This window comes from Centropristis striata, chromosome 1 (assembly GCF_030273125.1).
Source record: "Centropristis striata isolate RG_2023a ecotype Rhode Island chromosome 1, C.striata_1.0, whole genome shotgun sequence".
In the NCBI taxonomy this organism is placed as follows: domain Eukaryota; kingdom Metazoa; phylum Chordata; class Actinopteri; order Perciformes; family Serranidae; genus Centropristis; species Centropristis striata.
In genome coordinates this window covers 18,238,106-18,255,955 of record NC_081517.1, presented here as the reverse complement: position 1 = coordinate 18,255,955, position 17,850 = coordinate 18,238,106, and the positions used below count along the sequence as shown (strand labels likewise).

General features: G+C 39.8%; 1 protein-coding gene across 1 annotated transcript; it reads left to right on the top strand.

Annotated features, from left to right (window-relative positions):
- Window positions 1-1,229: 1,229 nt before the first annotated feature.
- On the top strand, window positions 1,230-17,179 carry LOC131971925 (axin-1-like). The gene is made up of 13 exons (XM_059333606.1): window positions 1,230-1,646; window positions 2,573-3,263; window positions 5,923-6,116; window positions 6,284-6,478; window positions 7,586-7,720; window positions 7,820-7,916; window positions 8,376-8,513; window positions 9,268-9,658; window positions 11,497-11,674; window positions 11,776-11,952; window positions 12,074-12,373; window positions 12,500-12,649; window positions 13,506-17,179. The coding sequence occupies exons 2-13, from the start codon at window positions 2,643-2,645 to the stop codon at window positions 13,630-13,632; spliced, it is 2,703 nt and encodes a 900-aa protein (XP_059189589.1). The 5' UTR covers window positions 1,230-1,646; window positions 2,573-2,642; the 3' UTR covers window positions 13,633-17,179.
- The last annotated feature ends 671 nt before the right edge of the window (window positions 17,180-17,850 follow it).

The window sequence follows — 17,850 nt, the reverse complement described above, 5'->3', positions numbered from 1 at the left end:
ACTGTTATGATCTATAAATTGATAGCAATTTTAACTACTGTACTTCAGTGAAATTCTGAGATACTTCTACTTTACTTGAATATCTTTATTTCAAATGGTGCTGATAAATGTAGATACACTCCACTAAAACATGGTGGAAAATTGTACTTTTATCTCAACTACATTTATCTGACAGTTTTTGATTTTAGATACTTTTCAGATTAATTTATTACATACAAGACATATGAGTAGCTAAATGAGCTCCTAAACCATTTACAAAAAGTACTGCTAAGGTGTTAATACATCTGTATGAATGATTATATATAATATAAATTATATTTTATGTGTGAATGTTTTTGTCTGCGTAATGGGTACTTTCAGGTTCGATGTAGCCTACATTTAGGAGTTTTGTATTGTGATATGGCTATTGTTACCAAAGTAAATTATCTTAATACTTAAGTAATAATACTCTGCAATGTGTAACTATGGTCACTCTAAGAACTAACATACATACCAGTGGAGAAGGAGCTTGTTTCAGGAACTGCCATCAGAACAAAAGGCAAAATATCACTTGACGTAGCTTGAAAAAGTGTTGGAGAATAATCTTTTAATACAGCAAACTTCACTTGAGTACTTTTTTCCAACTACACCATTAATATAATGATCCCTAAACTCAGTAAGATGTGGTGAAAAGTATTTACTCTGTACATAAGTACAGTTCAATCATATTACCCAGTACTGGATAAAACGTACCCATGGGTATAAAAACCACTGGGTCAAGTATCATACCCCTGAACACCTACACACTAGTTTATTTCACCAAGGTCTGATGTTATCGATTAGAATCCAATAGGGATATATATATTCACCCGTACCAATAGGTGGTTATTTTGACCAAGTAACAATGCCATATTTGCATTTTTGTTGGGTCATTAATTAACCCATTAACTTTTACCTAGTGTAATATTATTCTTTATATTTTTACTGGAAAAACTATTTTAAAAATAGAATTTCTTTAACCTGGTTTTAGCATTACTTTTGGTTGATACACTGGTTGATTTTGACCACGGTTTAGTGTAATTAATACAATCCGATGGGTATATTCAGCCATTCCAATATGTGGTTATTTTGACATGGTAATCATTTATGTTGGACCATAGATTTACCCTTATCCCCGTAATGTTATTTTAAATATTTCTGCTTGGTTAACCAAAAAAAAAGGTTGTTTTTTAACCTAGTTTTAGTGTTATTTTTGTATTTCCGTTGGGTCTCTGGCCAATGCTAATAAATGGTTTAATTTTTCCCCAAAAATGGTATGCATTTTGCTAGTTGTACTAATGTAGCTTTACTTATATAGTTTTATAAGTCTCTAGTTTCTGGTATTATTAATCTAACTGAAGTAAATACTTGTTGACCAGCTTGGTGACGCTGTGTGCGTGTCGCTTCTGGTCGTTGTAGTTCTATAGACGTACTACACACCGCACGTATCCTCTCGCTGTGTATTATTGCTCAGAAACCAGCCACCATGGGGAGTTAAGGGGTAGTCGACGGGTCATTTTCCTTAATATTTAATATCAGAAAGCTTTCCATATGCTGCGTTTTGGAGCAAACAGTTCGCGCCAGTATCCCCAATGCAGCGGATCACGGGGACCGGGCTTTCAGAGACGGTAGGACGGACACTTTAGTGGAAAACACGGGACGTTAACGTACCTTAGCTAAGCTAACAAGCTAACCAAAACTAGCTAACACACCAAGCTAGCTGGCGCTGCAGCCAGTAGAGTGGAAAACGTGCCTTCGCTTTCTTGTTTTGTTTGATCTTAGATCGGGCGATTTGTTGGCGTTAATCAGCAGGAAAGTTGGCGTTGCTTCAGTACGAGTTTGCCTGACACTAATACATTCACAAAGTACGCTGCTGTTGAAGTGTTTCTGCATGCAGGCCCGTCTTGTGTGGTTGTAGAGTTTGTTTCTGTACCCATCCCCCACCGTCTTTGCAGGCCAAGATGAATGAGATTCCCACTTCAAAGCACTGGCATTGGTGGTGGCATTGCTACAAGGCTAGCTAGCTGTCTTAGCTTGTTAACATTACTTGGTTGTTTAGGAAAAAAGATGTCCAGCTACGCGAAGTGTGAGCTTTGTTTTGGCAACTGTTAGCTTTACAGCTAGCTGTTAAACTGACGGTAAAACTTAATGGTGAACTTCAGCTTGGTGATTTACGCACACAACATTAAACAGTTTGTGGTCAGACTTAGTTGCAAGTAACTGACGGTTAATAACACCGTAGCTAACGTTTATTGGTTAGCAAGCTTACATGTATTAGTTTTGTGTTTTGTTCTCAACCACCTTGTTGTTTATATTCTGCTCTATTCTATTTTTAGGCTTCTGCCTTGCTCCTTTTCTCATTTTGTTGTTTTTTTCATTGCTGCTGTATGTATATATACATGTCTATATAAAATGTATTTGTGTGTGTGGTAAGACATTGTGAAGGCGGTTAAAGATGAGTCAGTCATCTTCATCATATAATCTTTGTGATATAATGTTTCTTTGTTTCATCTCCCATGGTTAAAACTAACTGCTTTTCTTGTTTCCATCACAGGGTGAATTGTTTGACAGCAAAATCATTGCTAGAGGGGAAGATCTGACCTCTGCCTTGTGCAATCAGAGACATGAGTGTTGTCAGAGAATTACATGGGATTGGGTACAGGGGCGGCGGTGGGGTTGTGGCCTCCCTGAATGGCCCTACCCACTTTACAGAGGATGCTCCACGACCCCCAGTTCCTGGTGAGGAGGGATCTGATGTGGACCCCCCAGTCCAATCAGCCAGCACCCGTCCAAACACCCTTTCCCAAACCCTCGGCTATCCTCCGTCATCCTCATCATCTAAAATGGGGGAACCATCAAGTTTCACACCCTCCTCATCGTCTGCGACCCCACGTCGCCCGGATCTGGACTTGGGGTATGAACCTGAGGGCTCGGCGTCACCAACTCCACCTTACCTGAAGTGGGCAGAGTCGCTTCACTCTCTCCTAGACGACCAGGAAGGCATCCAGCTGTTCCGAAACTTCCTGTGCCAGGAAGGGTGTGCGGACCTTCTCGACTTCTGGTTTGCTTGCTCGGGGTTCAGGAAGACCAGCCAGGAGAAGCGGGCGAAGCTGGCCAAGGCCATCTACAGGAAGTACATTGTAGACGGAAGTGGGATTGTCTCCAGGCAGATCAAAGCAGCCACCAAGAGCTTCATCAGAGACTGTGTGGGAAGGCCGCATCCAGACCCTGCCATGTTTGAACAGGTAAATAAAACACAGATTTATGTTGGTAACAACAAAGCATGTTGGATTGGTCAGTGGAAGCTGCTACATATTTCTCACAGGCTGTATTTTGTCAAGTCTAGGGTGATACATTTTAGGCTGTTAGGATATTGCAGCATTGCTGTGTAGACTGGCAGGAGGCACCAAAGATAAGTATGACACCCAAAGAGTACCACGGTTGGCTTTTATGGCAGCGCTGTCTGCAGACTGTTGCTTAGAACATTATCTGTTTTTTATCTTTAATCACTTCTCCTTGTTAAAGAGTTTGGAGCCAAGTGTTTTGGCTTGTGTCTATAAAGCCATCAGACTTTAGATGTACAGCAGTGTTTACTTCTAGATTTGAAGTAATTGGCTTCCTTCACAGCTGTTGTAATGGGCCTTTGAACAGGCCAGACATTTGAGTATTCATTTTTTACTGAAGCTTGTTCCCGTTGATGGGAATCTGTGAGACATAATGCTGCACAATAGATGATGGATCGGTCATCAACATTCAGCACTACTTCACTGAAGAGACTTTTTAAGGGGCCCGAAACTAAAATTAGACCTGTGTTCCTGCAGTCAAAATGCAGTTAAAGTATCTGAGTACCTCATATTTTGGAACCCAGGAACCATTTGTTTTGTCACCCTAAAGAGCTTTTACATCCTTTATAGTCAAATTTAAACAGCACTCTATAATGTGTGACAAAGAAAGAATGTAACTATAGTTCCAGACTTGTCACTGCAGAAGCACAGACTTATAAGTTAACTTGTGTGTTTCTTCTCAAGTAAACCACAACTAAGCTGAGGTTTAGTTTCAGGTTAGTTTTTCATTCCCACATTCGCCCACCTGTGCCTGCTTTCGCCCTCTGATTCCTTTCATTCTTTGTCTTTATTACTCATTTTGATGCACTGTTAGTCCACTTAACGTGTCTTCAGACCACACATCAAATGATTGATGATGGATAATGATCAAATGAATGCCTTTACAGGTCTTGTTAACAGAGACTTGAGTCCCGTACTGTAGTTACTTTCACATCATCAGTCATCATCGGATGACATTTCCATCCTTATTTAAAATAATACATCGTTACTTGCATTCAATCCTTGTTAGGAGGTTTGCTCCGTAGATTCTGTGCAATTATTTCAGATATTCTTTATTTTCTGGCTGGTTTTGTGGATTTCATTGTTAAAACATTGTGTGTAAAAGTGATACTCGTTAGTAAGAGGTTGGAAGGAGATTAAACATTAGCAGACTACCGCACATCATTAACTAGCACGGCATTGCTTCGCTAGCAACTAAATGTAAGTAAAAGTAAAAGTACACGTGTTTTATTTGCTTTTTAATGCTTAATGCTTTGGAGCTAGTCTGCTTTACAGGAACAGTGTTGCTTCTTCAGGGTAAAGGCAGGTTTTCCTTAAGAAACAACATTGTTCCTGCCAAGCATTATTTCTTCTGTCTTGATCTTTGGCTTCTCTCTTCATCTTTTCAGCCTATTTTGGCTGCTGATTCAGTTTGAAACGCATATTAGACCGTTCTGTCTGCTTCTCAAATTTGACACTATTTCCTCAGGGAGTGCAGTTAGTGATAGGGTTGTGTCTTGTTAGAAATGTTTTGACACTGCTACTTGATGGAGTAGCAGCAGCAGCAACTAACAACAAAGGGGTAGAGTATGAGAATGAGAATGAGTGTGTGTGTATATATATATATATATATATATATATTTTATTTTTTTTAAATATTTTTTATTGCATTTTCCAACATAGACAAAAACAACAAACAACACACTGTGGCCACAGAAAACAAATATCCAATTACTTATTACGTAATACAGACAATACAATGAAAATGCTCTGTCCCATTACAATTGACAGTGATGTAGCAAATACACATCTGGAAAAAAGAAGAAGTCAAGAGTCGTTAAAAATAAAAAATAAAACAATTTTTCCAAAAGTCTCAATTTCCATTTTGAGAGAAAGCAATTTTTTTTGATAATTAAAAATAATAATAAGTAAATGAATGTCCTTCCTTATAACCCAAAAACATCAGTTAGCCAGTTTCCCTCATTGCCATCTATCATCCCTTTTAATACAATAGTTGTGAGTCGTTTACCAGCGTATTTAAAGAAGGGTGCCCAGATCTTTAAAAAGTCATCCATCTTACATTTAAATCTGTGTGTTAGATATTCCATTGGTATTAGGTCAAATATCACTTTGTGCCAACCCCCAATTGTTGGAGGTGCATTATCAATCCATCTGAGATATATATATATATTTGTCATGGCTGAAATCTCCTGCCATATGCTAGAATTTCTAAAGCCCAGATGAGGTCCAGAAGTCTAAATTGCATTTCCAATGACGCAAATATAACTATCTACTCCTGATTTAATTGTGACTTGCAAGGTAGTTAGTTACACAAATGTGGGTTTATCCTGTGTCGCAGTGTTGTTCTGGATTTTGGTTTGCTATAAAGGTTGCGAGCAAAGACCATAGTCAGAACCTTTAACTTGTGCTGCGGTTTGAGAAGAGTATGTGTCATTGATGAGGAGATGGACTTAATTATGTGTTTTAAACATTCTGTGCAATGAGGGTAACTTCTGGTTGCATCATTGAGTTCTGAATCCAGATATGTGACCACTGTGTTTGTTTGCTTGTTTGTTTCCAGGCCCAGACAGAGATCCAGGGCATGATGGAGGAGAACACCTACCCTTTGTTTCTCAAGTCGGATCTGTACCTGGAGTACACACGGACAGGAGGAGAGAGCCCCAAGCCTAACCCCAGTGATCAGAGCCCATCATCGGGGCCAGCCAAGCCTGTGCCTGGGTACTTACCCACACTCCCCGAGGACGAGGAGTGGAGGTGAGACCAAGCACCACTGATGTCTTAATTTGCACTGGATACATATCTGTCATCTAGAATAATTTAACAATACATTCCACTAACTTCTCTAAGCTACATTCTCTTAACATGAAAATAATAAATGCTACCAGTGTTTGACTAATGGATCTAATTCAATCTGGTTTTAGGTGTCGAGGAAGTGGAGGAGGCAGTGGTGGTGGAGGAGGAGGTGGAGTGAGAGAGGTGGAGGAAGAGAAGGATGATGATGATGAGGAGGAGTGTGGAGACACACCAGCTAGTAGGCTGACTCACAGCCTGCTGATGCAGACAGTACCGCATAGGGCCTCGACCAACAGGAGGAGGCCAGACAGCCGGGAGTATAGGTGTGTGTGTGTGTGTGTGTGTGTGTGTGTGCGCGCGTGTCTCAAGGTTCTTGTGTTCTAAAGAAGACATTTCTTCTTTCAAGAAGCGTTTGTATTATTTGAGTATTATTTCTCATTGCAATGTGAGATATTGAAATATGTTTTGAGATCAGTGCTAGATTATTTACATGGTATTAAGGCCACTGTTGAGAATAATTCCAATATTTTCCTTTTAACTTTTTTAAGCATGAATTCTGGTACAAATGCAACAGCCTTTTCATATATCGTGTAAGAAGAGAACAAAAATATTCAAGAACATTTTGTAATGGGAAAGGTTTGTCAACTTGCACAGTGGTTATGTTGTTACACCTGTTTTCTGTCTCAGCATTATTTACATAGTGTTAGAATAATGACTCCTATTTAGATATTGAAGAAATATAATTAACCAGACCTGCTGAGTTAGAAGAAATCAGACATTAGATGTTGTGAGATGTGTCGTGGTCATAGAAATAAGAATCAGAATCGTTATTATTGCCACAATTTGCTGTAGTGAATTGGTGAATAAGGACAAAAAAAGTACTAAAATATAGATATAGATTAAGGCAAGGACTTCAGTCAAAATACAGCAGATTAAATAGAAAATATGAAGGATAAAAAGTCAACGAACATACAACATGTAAAAATATACAAACAGTAGAAACAATATGTACAAATATGGATTTATTTAAATAAAGGAAGGGGCTGTGCAAACAGGAATGTGCAACTTCACAATATTATTATCTGCAATGTGCAAGATAAGTTCAGGTAACTGTGCATTATGTTAATGTAAAGTGTAGACGGGGGAGGGGGAGTCAGTGAGGGTCTCTGGTTGTAGTTGATGAGGCCAGTTGCAGAGGGGGTGAAACTGTTCTTATGGCGGGAGGTTTTTGGTCCTGATGGACCACAGGGGAGTGACTCAAAGAGTCTGTGTCCATGGTGGGAGGGGTCTTAAATTGAGATTAATGTAATGGAAAAAGAAACCCTGAGAACATCATTAACTACTCCTGGCTTCAATCGTGCATGAATGAGTACATGCATCAACATTTGAACGTGAGCTCACTGCATTATAATCTCTCCACTCATCCTCAGGCCATCGAGGGAGCCAGTAAACCCATACTACGCAAACATGGGCTATGCTCGGGCTCCAACAACCAGTGCCAATGACAGTGAGCAGCAGAGCATGTCGAGCGACGCGGACACACTGTCACTGCCCGACAGCAGTGTGTAAGTAGACACACGTGAATAACTGCATATATTAATATGACAATGCTGTTTTTTTATGTGTGTGTTTAATTTTTGTTTATCTGTTATCCTTGTGTGCAGAGATGGTATTCCTCCGTACAGATATCGAAAGCAGCATCGTAAAGAGATGCATGAAAGTGCCAAAGCCAATGGACGTGTGCCCCTACCTCATATACCTGTGAGTTATACAGACACTATTCACAGCTGTACTCGTATTGCATTTATGACATGAACCACTGGTGACCTAATTCACATATCAGTGATCATTTGTTAAGCATGAGTCCAAAAAACACAGGGACACTGTAAAACACAAACAAAAACATGGCTTCAAATTCAGAATGAGTTTATATATTTGCAGATTGAAAATATAAATAAATATCTTAAAATAGCTGAGAATGTGTTGGATTGTCACACAATTTTGTTTTAAATTGATGCTTAGATACTGAGACAATTATCAGTTTTACTTTCTTTATTGGAATTAGTGTATCTTTTTTACATCTTTCATTTCCCTTATTTTTTTTTTAGTGCTATGTAATGGGTATTCCCTGTTTCATTTTAATTTGCTACTAGATTTTAGCTGCAAATGTGTATAGGAATTTGTGGCATGAAATCTTTGTGTTTTTGTGTCCACACACAGCGCACGTACCGCATGCCAAAGGACATCCACGTAGAGCCTGAGAGGTTTGCAGCGGAGCTCATCAGCAGGCTGGAGACGGTTCTCAGAGAGAGAGAGGCTCAGGAAAGACTCGAAGAGAGGCTGAAGAGAGTACGACTGGTGAGTGCAGCACTGCGCGTGCGCTCTACGTGATGTGTTGTCATTCGGACTTATGACTGATGAGCTGACATCACAGTGAATTAAGAAATTGTGCAGTTTGTTTTATTATTAAGTTATTAATACGAACTTGTGTGGTGCAGTAGACAAATTGGCTCACAGGAGACGCTCCAATCGCGTGATAGGATTTAAGAGCTGAACTATGCTAGGATGTGCATTTATGTTTCTGTGATGGTGACATCACATCACAGATATCTGCAGCTATAATTTCAGCATTTGGTCTGTTTTCTACACAAACAAATCCAACAAGTAAACACATTGATAATCTGTTATAAACTATCTGGTGGATACATTTCCCCACCACTGCTTCACCAAAGCTAAAAGGGGCTATGGATTGACCAGTAAACTACTCTCATCGACTCTCATTGTTATATACACATAGTTATGTAGTTACTTGTTCATGCACTTAAATAATGTATTCTGCCAAATTAACATATGTAGCTGTGCTTATTGTTTTAATTTCTCCCTGCGGTAAGAAAAACCTTGCAAAAATCTGTGAATCTGATCCATAATTCTGTTGATATAAAAAGCTATTTAACTGTCATTTATTATCATTGAAGTCTCTTTATCTTTTACAAAAAGTTACAAAATAATTTTGTGTTATTTGTCAGAAATGTTCCTGCAAATTAGTCTGGTAAAGGCATTTATTCTCCTTTTTTTCCCAGTTAGAAGTAAATTTACCCCCTTCTCTCAACAGGAAGAAGAGGGCGACGATGCTGACATCTCCGTGACAACCTCCATGTCTTCTCATAGCATACCACTCCCCCTCCCCTCATCGTTCCCACCTCACTACGGCGCCCGTTATTCAGAGACCACTGCTAACACGGCGACAGTCGCCACTTACGGCGGCCTGGTCGCCATGGAGGATTCCCACGACGACGACCCGGAATCTATCTTGGACGAACACGTACAGCGCGTGATGAAAACGCCAGGCTGCCAGTCGCCAGGGGCAAGCAACAGCACCTTAGGAGGAGGGGGTCGACATTCTCCTCCCAAATCATCACGTTCGCCTGACGGGGGGATCGGCCCGCCTCACTGCCCCCCACACCGAGGGGGAGGGCACAGTCTGCCTCCTGCTGGGGTCAAAGGTAAGAAGCTGTGGAGAGGAAGGAGACCTATTTTCTCTGTGATGAACATAAAGCTGTTTTCAGAATTGATACACAAGAAAATATTATTACCCCTTTTCAACCAAGTTGAACCTAGTTCTAGTACTGGTGCTGGTTCCACATGCTAGAGAGCCAGGCCATTACCATTATTCCTGGCTTTGTGAGCCTACATTGGGCTACATCCAAACACGACTAGTACAAAGCATGTGTGCTGCTCGTATTGATCGTTATGGACGGCGTTCTTTTTAACACTGAACGTAAGATGTTAATATTAAACTTTGTCGTTCGGCAGTCCGTAGCGATCATGTTACAGTTAAACAAATGAAAAAAAATGAATACATATTTTAGTTGGTCTTGTTGGTCACAGTAATCCCGCCCCCAGCCCCTGATGCAGGCCGTTTGTCATTTGAGACCAGCAAAGAGTTGGTGTTGCTCTGGAACCAGTTTTCCTGGCCGAGAGCCGGTTTTTGACTGTCAAAATGCGAGAAACTGTTTCAAGATTAGGCACCGGCTCCGAACTGCCCTCGAACTGCCTTTGGTTGAAAGGGGGTTGACTTGATCCCATGATTTGCACAACCTGACTATTGTATCTATTTTAAGTCCCTCTATGACAAATGATAACACATCATCTTCTGTTGCTTTCCAGCAGTCACAGTGAATAAGGTTTCAAAGGTGTCCAAGTGAACTAATCCCATAAAACAAAAACAAAGCATTAATCCATCTTTATTTTTTTTTACTTTTCTGCCCGGTCTGTGGCACTTATTCCCAATCCTGTTGGTTCTTACTGAAGACGTAAATCTTCAGAGTCCCCCTCCACTCAAAATTGTGTTTTTCTTATGTTTTTTTCCTCTAAACTGTCTGACCTTGACTATATTGATTTGTATCTCTGCCTGCCAAGTTTGTCACCAGCATACTAACATACACTGGGCAAGATAGAATTGATGTCAAAAGTCAATTGCTGGCTTACATGCAAAAGCCAGAAAACAAACCTGGAACTTCCAGAGCAGAGGGGGCTTGTCAGTCAGAAACACAGTGAAAACACATTGTACCAGATATTATTATATGTTTTACAACTTCTATTGCTGTGTCATCCACTGCCAGTCACAAGCTAACAAACTACATAAAAGTTACTAACTACACTTACCTTTCTGATACGTCTGCTTGTCGACAGTTTTGGTGCACAACAGACTCCTCAACTGAGTCTGGTGGTTCAAACATGTTTGGCTAAATCTCTGCTTAACTATTCATGTGAGAAAACAAAATATAATTGCAGAGTAAACATGTCTGGAGGGGGACTTTAAAAACTGGTCACAGGTATATAGTTTATTGTTCTATTTAAAGGCTCATTAGAATGCCTTTACTGTAGTTTTAAAAAAATGTCATTTAAATAGGAGGCAAATGGTGCTTGTTAGGAACTATTTTGAGCGCAGATGAATACACATTTGCTGCTCTAGTGAGTGTTTACAACAGTGGGACAGACCTGTTAGTATGATCAATTTCTTTATCATGAGATTTGTTGTCTGTGAGGATATTATAGAATATCAGCAGCCTTGCACTCAAAAGTAGAGAAGAAGACCATGACAGATCATATTTAAACCCTTTCCTGGTGAGTCATAGCTGAAGAGAGTGGCTCCTCGGATATAAACACAATTTTTATTACGTTTCTCATCTTTATATCATGCTTCAAATGCAGTGTGAATGCATTTTTCACATGCCAACGCAGTCTTCAAATAAAGCTGCAGCAATAGTGTGTTTGGTGTGTATGTTTTTAAGAGGGGCTAGTACATCACTAATAATCTCACTGCTTATGTCTGTCTCAGGTATGCATCACCACAAGCAGCTGTATCACCACAGAGGAAGAGAAGGGCAGGAGGAGACGGGTTCTAGGTCTCAGGCCAACCTCATGTGGAACGGTGACCCGGCGAGTCAGTACGCCGGGAGAAGTCGTAACTACGCCGACGGGGCTGGAGCCAGCACGCTTGAGGGCATGGGTTACAGGTAGGCTGCTGTGGTTCAATGTGCTGCCATTTACGGCAAACTGTATGTGCTCTTTTTGTTCAGATGATCTCAAATGTGTGTGTTGCCTGTTCATTCTGCAGTAGTAAAGGCAGCACGTTAACACGGAGAGGCTGTAAGAAGACATCGGAGACGTCAGGCAAAGGTGATGAGAGTGGGCGTGGCATGGAGGGCCAGGTACCACTGGAGGATCTGGAGAGAAACCAGAAGATCCTGCAGTGGATGATGGAAGGAGACCGACAAAGGAAGACCTCACATGGGTGAGATATATTAGATGTATTACTCATGATTAATATAAAAATGATTGTTTTTGATTCTTGGTGGAGCTGCATTTTTAGTCCTTTGACATTAATGGTGTCTCCCTCCCTGCTGTTCTCCCAGCGGTAGCACCAGTAGCTCCAGGAGAATGGGAACCAGCAGCGAGTCCCCACGGCCAACTTCAGTGGAGCGACCTGGAGCCGTGCACCCCTGGGTTTCCGCCCAGCTGCGTAACAACCCCTCCTCGGTGTCCTCTGCCATCCCTGGCTCATCGTCCACCCAGGTTCAGCCCTCGCACCCTTTCATCCAGGACCCAGCTATGCCCCCCAACCCGGCTCCCAACCCCCTCACCCAGCTGGAGGAGGCTAGGAGGAGACTGGAGGAGGAGAGAAGGAGGAACGCACTACAGCAGGCCAAGCAGAGGTAGGTGTCCTCAGTTTACTTTGTATTGCTTCAAATATCACATACTTCTCCTCCTCACAGTGTTAACTTATGACTGTGTTTATGTGCATTCTTATTCGATTGTTCTGCTCTTCGTCTCCCCCTCAGGCATAAGTCTGGTAAGCGCCAAGTGTGTGAGAACATGACAGTCGCCTACTACTTCTGTGGAGAGCCAATCCCATACCGAACATCAGTCAAAGGCCGTGTGGTGACTTTGGGCCAGTTCAAGGAGCTGCTTACCAAAAAGGGCCATTACAGGTGAGAACATTGGATGCATATATTTTAAATATTTGTAGCTTGGCTGGCTATGTTACATTTTAACCCCTATGCCGCACTTTTAAAAAAATTACTTAAAAATTGTTCCCTTTTTAAAAAAAAAAAAAAAAATACTACATATTATTGTTATTATTGTTTTCTGTTTTCACTGTTCACACCAACATCAGCCTGCCATAACTGTTGTTTTTTTGTTTTGTTTTTAATTCAAATTTCAGTTTGTCAGTTCGTTTTTATAATTCTACTGTTGTTTTTTTAATGCAAAAAAAAAAACTAAATCAAACTATTTTCTGTATGGTAAATGCCAGGGGGGTATTTTTTCAGTCTGTAATATGTCAATTAGTAACAACATTGATTTAGATGTATTGCATCAAACACTTCAGGGCTCTATAATGCAGCATCAATAGCTAGGGGAAATCAGGAAAATAGCACGTATTTACCCCACAGGGCAAACATGAGAAAATGACTCAACTTGGATAATCATAAAAACTACAATTTTAAAGGTGTCAATTGATAGAATATATAATTAGAATAATTATATAAAATAATATAAATATATAAATATAAAATTAGATTAAAAAATGTGGTTTAGTGGGTTTCAATTAGGATTTTGTCCCCACAGTCTATTATAGGAGCTGAGGTTAAACAAATTGTATGCCATATGCATTAACTACAATAATTAAATATGATCTACAAATTTGAAAAACCCAAATGTCCCATGTAATGCATAGGGGTTGATATTTATATTTTGGTTTGGAATGTCATTGTTTGAAGGAACCTTTTTTTTTTGTGTGTGTGTGACGCCAAAATAATTGAGCACGTCTGTTTGTTCTTTGTGCAGGTTCTACTTTAAGAAGGTAAGCGACGAGTTTGACTGTGGTGTAGTGTTCGAGGAGGTTCGTGACGATGACGCCATCTTGCCTATCTTTGAGGAGAAGATCATCGGGAAGGTGGAGAAGGTTGACTGAAAATTGGGAACAGAAAGACGACAGAGAATTGGGGGGAAAAAAACGATCATTTGATAAGAAAGGAAAAAGATAGCGAACATTGAAATTCAGCTGCGAGAAGATGAACGAGAGAAAGTAAAAAAGATGGAAAGAGCAATGTGTGACAGAAGGGAGATTGCGCTGCATGGTAGAAGCTCGAGTGTTAAGGAGGTGGTTATTTTTATGGACTATCTGGATGACGGCCTGGATCAAACCCACACAGAGCGAAGTGCTTGGCCAGATGAAGCAGGAGCGGAGGAGAGGAAAATAAATTATTTCACCTGTCTTGTCTCCACTGTGGATATTCGAGGAGCGCTGTTAAAATCCGATGTCTGACCAGTCTTCCACTTCCACTGCGATGGATGGAAACAAGTGGGGGGGGCTGCTGGAAGGAGAGAGGATAAAGTAGTCTTCCACTTCTGCTCTGGAGGAGCCTGTCCTCCGCAGACCATTACGATGCTGCTACATTACCATGGAAACTCTTCAATCGGTGCTCGGGACAGTAAAGAAAAGCAGTTTTGTTCCATTCAGGAGTCTCGCTGCCTTTTGCTGTCTCTGTTCCTCATCAGCTGGTGACAAGGGGGAGAGGACAGAGGATTTTTGAGGAGTGGAACTTTAGCTGGCTGCTTCTCCTCTCTTTGACTTCATAGCCTCAAAACAGAAACTTCTCACCCTTGATTCCTAGATGTCATGTAGTGATCTCTCACATCAACATGTTCAGACGACAGTTCTCTACATAACTTGTTTACCAAAGCTACATATTTTTGATAAGACAAGTGTCCTAGCTACTTGTTTCATTTTATTTGAATTGTGTATGTACAAGGCAGGTACTATTACTTATTAATGCAGCCTAATTTCGTTATATCTCAACTTAATGTTGTATTATTGTGTATGTTTTGAAGCTAGTTCATTAGTCATTTCAGGGCAGCCATTTTTGTTTGTTTTTCCCCTCTATAATACATCCCTGCACCTCACTTCTGTACTGTTTACCTGTGAGCGTGTACTTCTGTTCTCCTGTGCGATGCATTTTACATATAGGCTTCTTTTTTTTTTCCACCGTCAAAACTTCTCATGAAAAAGAGCAGTGCACATTAAGCTGTGCCCTCTTTGACCACAAAATCTGTTGTTTTTAACAGGTTCACCTCATATACATGATATTTTTCTGATACACTGTGTACGTAACTCAGTCTAGGTGCCTGCCTACCTGCCTGGCCAGTGCCATTACTATCTAGAATGCTTGTCCTGAAGCGTGTTGGTGAGTGTGAAAGCCTGTATCATGTACGCCTGAACTCAGCCAAAGAGCATATCATGCGTCGCGTGTGTCTCCATGCGTGTGTCTCCATGCGTGTGTCTCCATGCGTGTGTCTCCATGCGTGTGTCTCCATGCGTGTGTCTCCATGCGTGTGTCTCCATGCGTGTGTCTCCATGCGTGTGTCTCCATGCGTGTGTCTGTGCAGTCCAAGTCTAGAAGCATCAAATGTATTTTCCATCATGAGCAGAAGGGAATCTTCTTCCTCTTGCAGATTCTCAAACTTCAGACATTGTAGCTTAACACTGAGTTTAAAATCTGCAGCTTATTGTAAAAGAATAGTTTGGCATTTGGGTAATTCTTTTTTTTTTTTTCTTGCTGAGAGTTAATTGAGGTGTCTGTAGTCTGCACGTTAAATATGAAACTGCAGCCAGCAGTTGTTTAGCTTCACTGAGACTGGAAATGAGTAGATGGGTTGAATTTGTACAGATTAAACTAACTAGAGCTGAATACTGATTGCTTTTATTACCAATCAGGGCTGTAATTCTTTAAATATTTCAGGTCGGATTATCAATTTAATGAAAATTGCAATATGGACGAGTGCAATATCAAAATAGCAGGCCCAGTATTTAAAGGCAAAATATATATAAAATGCTAGCAATGTATCCACTGGTCTCTTGGCAAATAAGATGACAAATTTTGATGATGATCAAACAAAATCCCCACAGTATTGTGAATCATGTTGCATATCTTTTTTTTTTTTTTTTAAATCGTGCAGCCTTATATTAATTTTGAAACGTCTAAAGTGAAAATCGGTTCAAAACATAAAGATTTTTGGTTTACTGTCACAGAAGACAAAAAGAACCCAACAGCAAATCTATTTGGATTTGGAGCCTTGAACTAGAATTTAAAAAAAGTTTGATTGATTTTAATCAATTGCCAGAATTGTTAGCAGTTATTTTACTGGTTTTTTTATTGTACTGTTTTAGTCATTTTAAGTTTTAGCTCTTAAACTATATAAAAAGTGTTAACTAGTGAGCCTTAAAAGTGCCGGTTAGTGGGTTTTTCCCCTTTTGACTGACCCTGGCTAGCTGTTTCTGTCCTTTCCCAGTCTTTATGCTAAGCTACGCTATCTGACTCCTGGCTGTAGTTTAATATTAAATGCACAAACATGAGAAATTGTGGTTACCTGGATGTAAGTAGCCCTCTAATCCACTTCTCTATTGTATCAGTCTTACTCTCAGCATGAAATTAGCTTTTTTCCCCAAATATCAGACTCTTCCTTCAGACTTCTCACTTCAGCGCAGTTGTGCAGTGAGGCCTTGAGGCCCGAATATCATAAAGCACCGTGCAGACAGTGCACTGATCACACACCAGCTATGTAAGCTGAATGTAATTTGACTTTTTGTAACTTTTACCTGCTATGTCCTCAACAGAAATCTCTTCATTGGTCCTGTCATTGTGTCTGTCTTCAGTGTTGATCTCAAACTGTTGGCCTGACTGAGTGTTTTGTGTTATCTATGCTGGTAGTTAATTGAATGTGTTCATCAAACAAAGAGGTCCTACCGTACGTCTTGCAGGAATGTCAAATACGATTTGTCCTGGGCTTCTGCCCAGTAAGGGAAACATAGGATTAAAAAAACATATTTGTCCTCACTTCAACCCATTATGCCTTCAATATGAAATTTAAAATTTAGATATGTATTTGTTTATAAAAAATGTAATTTTAATAATCACCAAGCATGTTCTTTATAAGGAATGTTTTCCTGATGAGTTGAATTATCTATTTTGTTTTAATGTTTATGTGCAAACTGCAATGACCCTCTTGATATATTTTATCTGTTTTGTTAGAAAGAACGCCCAGGGACAGTTGAATGACAACATTTGTTAAGAGTTGTTTCTTGTGATTATGATTCGATGGACAAAATGAACAACTGCATCTGTTTTGTTGTCAGTTTTGTGTGAAACACAGTGCCTTTATCATGTTATCTTTCAAATTACCTTTATTGAACCAATCCATGCTTTTAATGTAAGTATTTTTTTTTTCAGTCAGTCCCGTTGTTTTTTTTTTAGCTGCAGTCATGCTTGCTCACTTCTATTCTGATAGATCCTCTGCTGTAAATATGTACATTATCATTTCATATGTGTCTTCAGACCCGCACCACATGTCCATGGTGTTTCTGTTTTTCAAAGGTAAACGCCAAGATGTCACTGTGCTGGTTCCACTTGTACATTTCTTTTAAAAAGGTACTTCATAATAAAGATGTTGAATAAATCCAATCTCTCCTTTTTGTTGTTTACTGTATTCATCTTCTGTTAACCTTGATTGTTCTTGGTGAGAGTTTTTGAGATTTCGGCTACTATATTGCTATGCTATTTCGGTACTATGCTACTGAGCGTATGAAGTACGCTCCAACACTAAAATTTTCTTACTTGTCTCTTAATTTGTCAGTGATAAAGCAGAAAAAGGAAAATTATACAGTAATATAATACTTTGAAAGGGTGAATTCAGGACTTTTACTTGTAAGGGAGTATTTTTAGGCCATGGTATTTCTACTCTTAATAAAGTAAAGGATCTGAGTACTTCCTTTCGCCACTGTAAATTTGTATACTCAGTAAGTAGTGGTAAAGTAAAAGTACCTATCATCTGTACTACTTAAGTTACAGTACATTGAACATATGTACTTAGTTACTTTCCACCTCTGTGTGCAGGATATATAGTAGACACAAAGATGGGGGTAGTTATAACCATAGACATATACATGTTTGTATGTCTATGGTTATGACTACTGAGTAATACCATAGACTGTATAAACAAGAGAAATACAAATTTTCAGGTGTCTTTGGACTGTAAAGCCATTATATATTTTCAACCGAAATATTTTTGTGATTAAAACGTTGCGGCTGTTCCTCTTCAAACCCATAAAACAATGTACTTAAATACACATTAT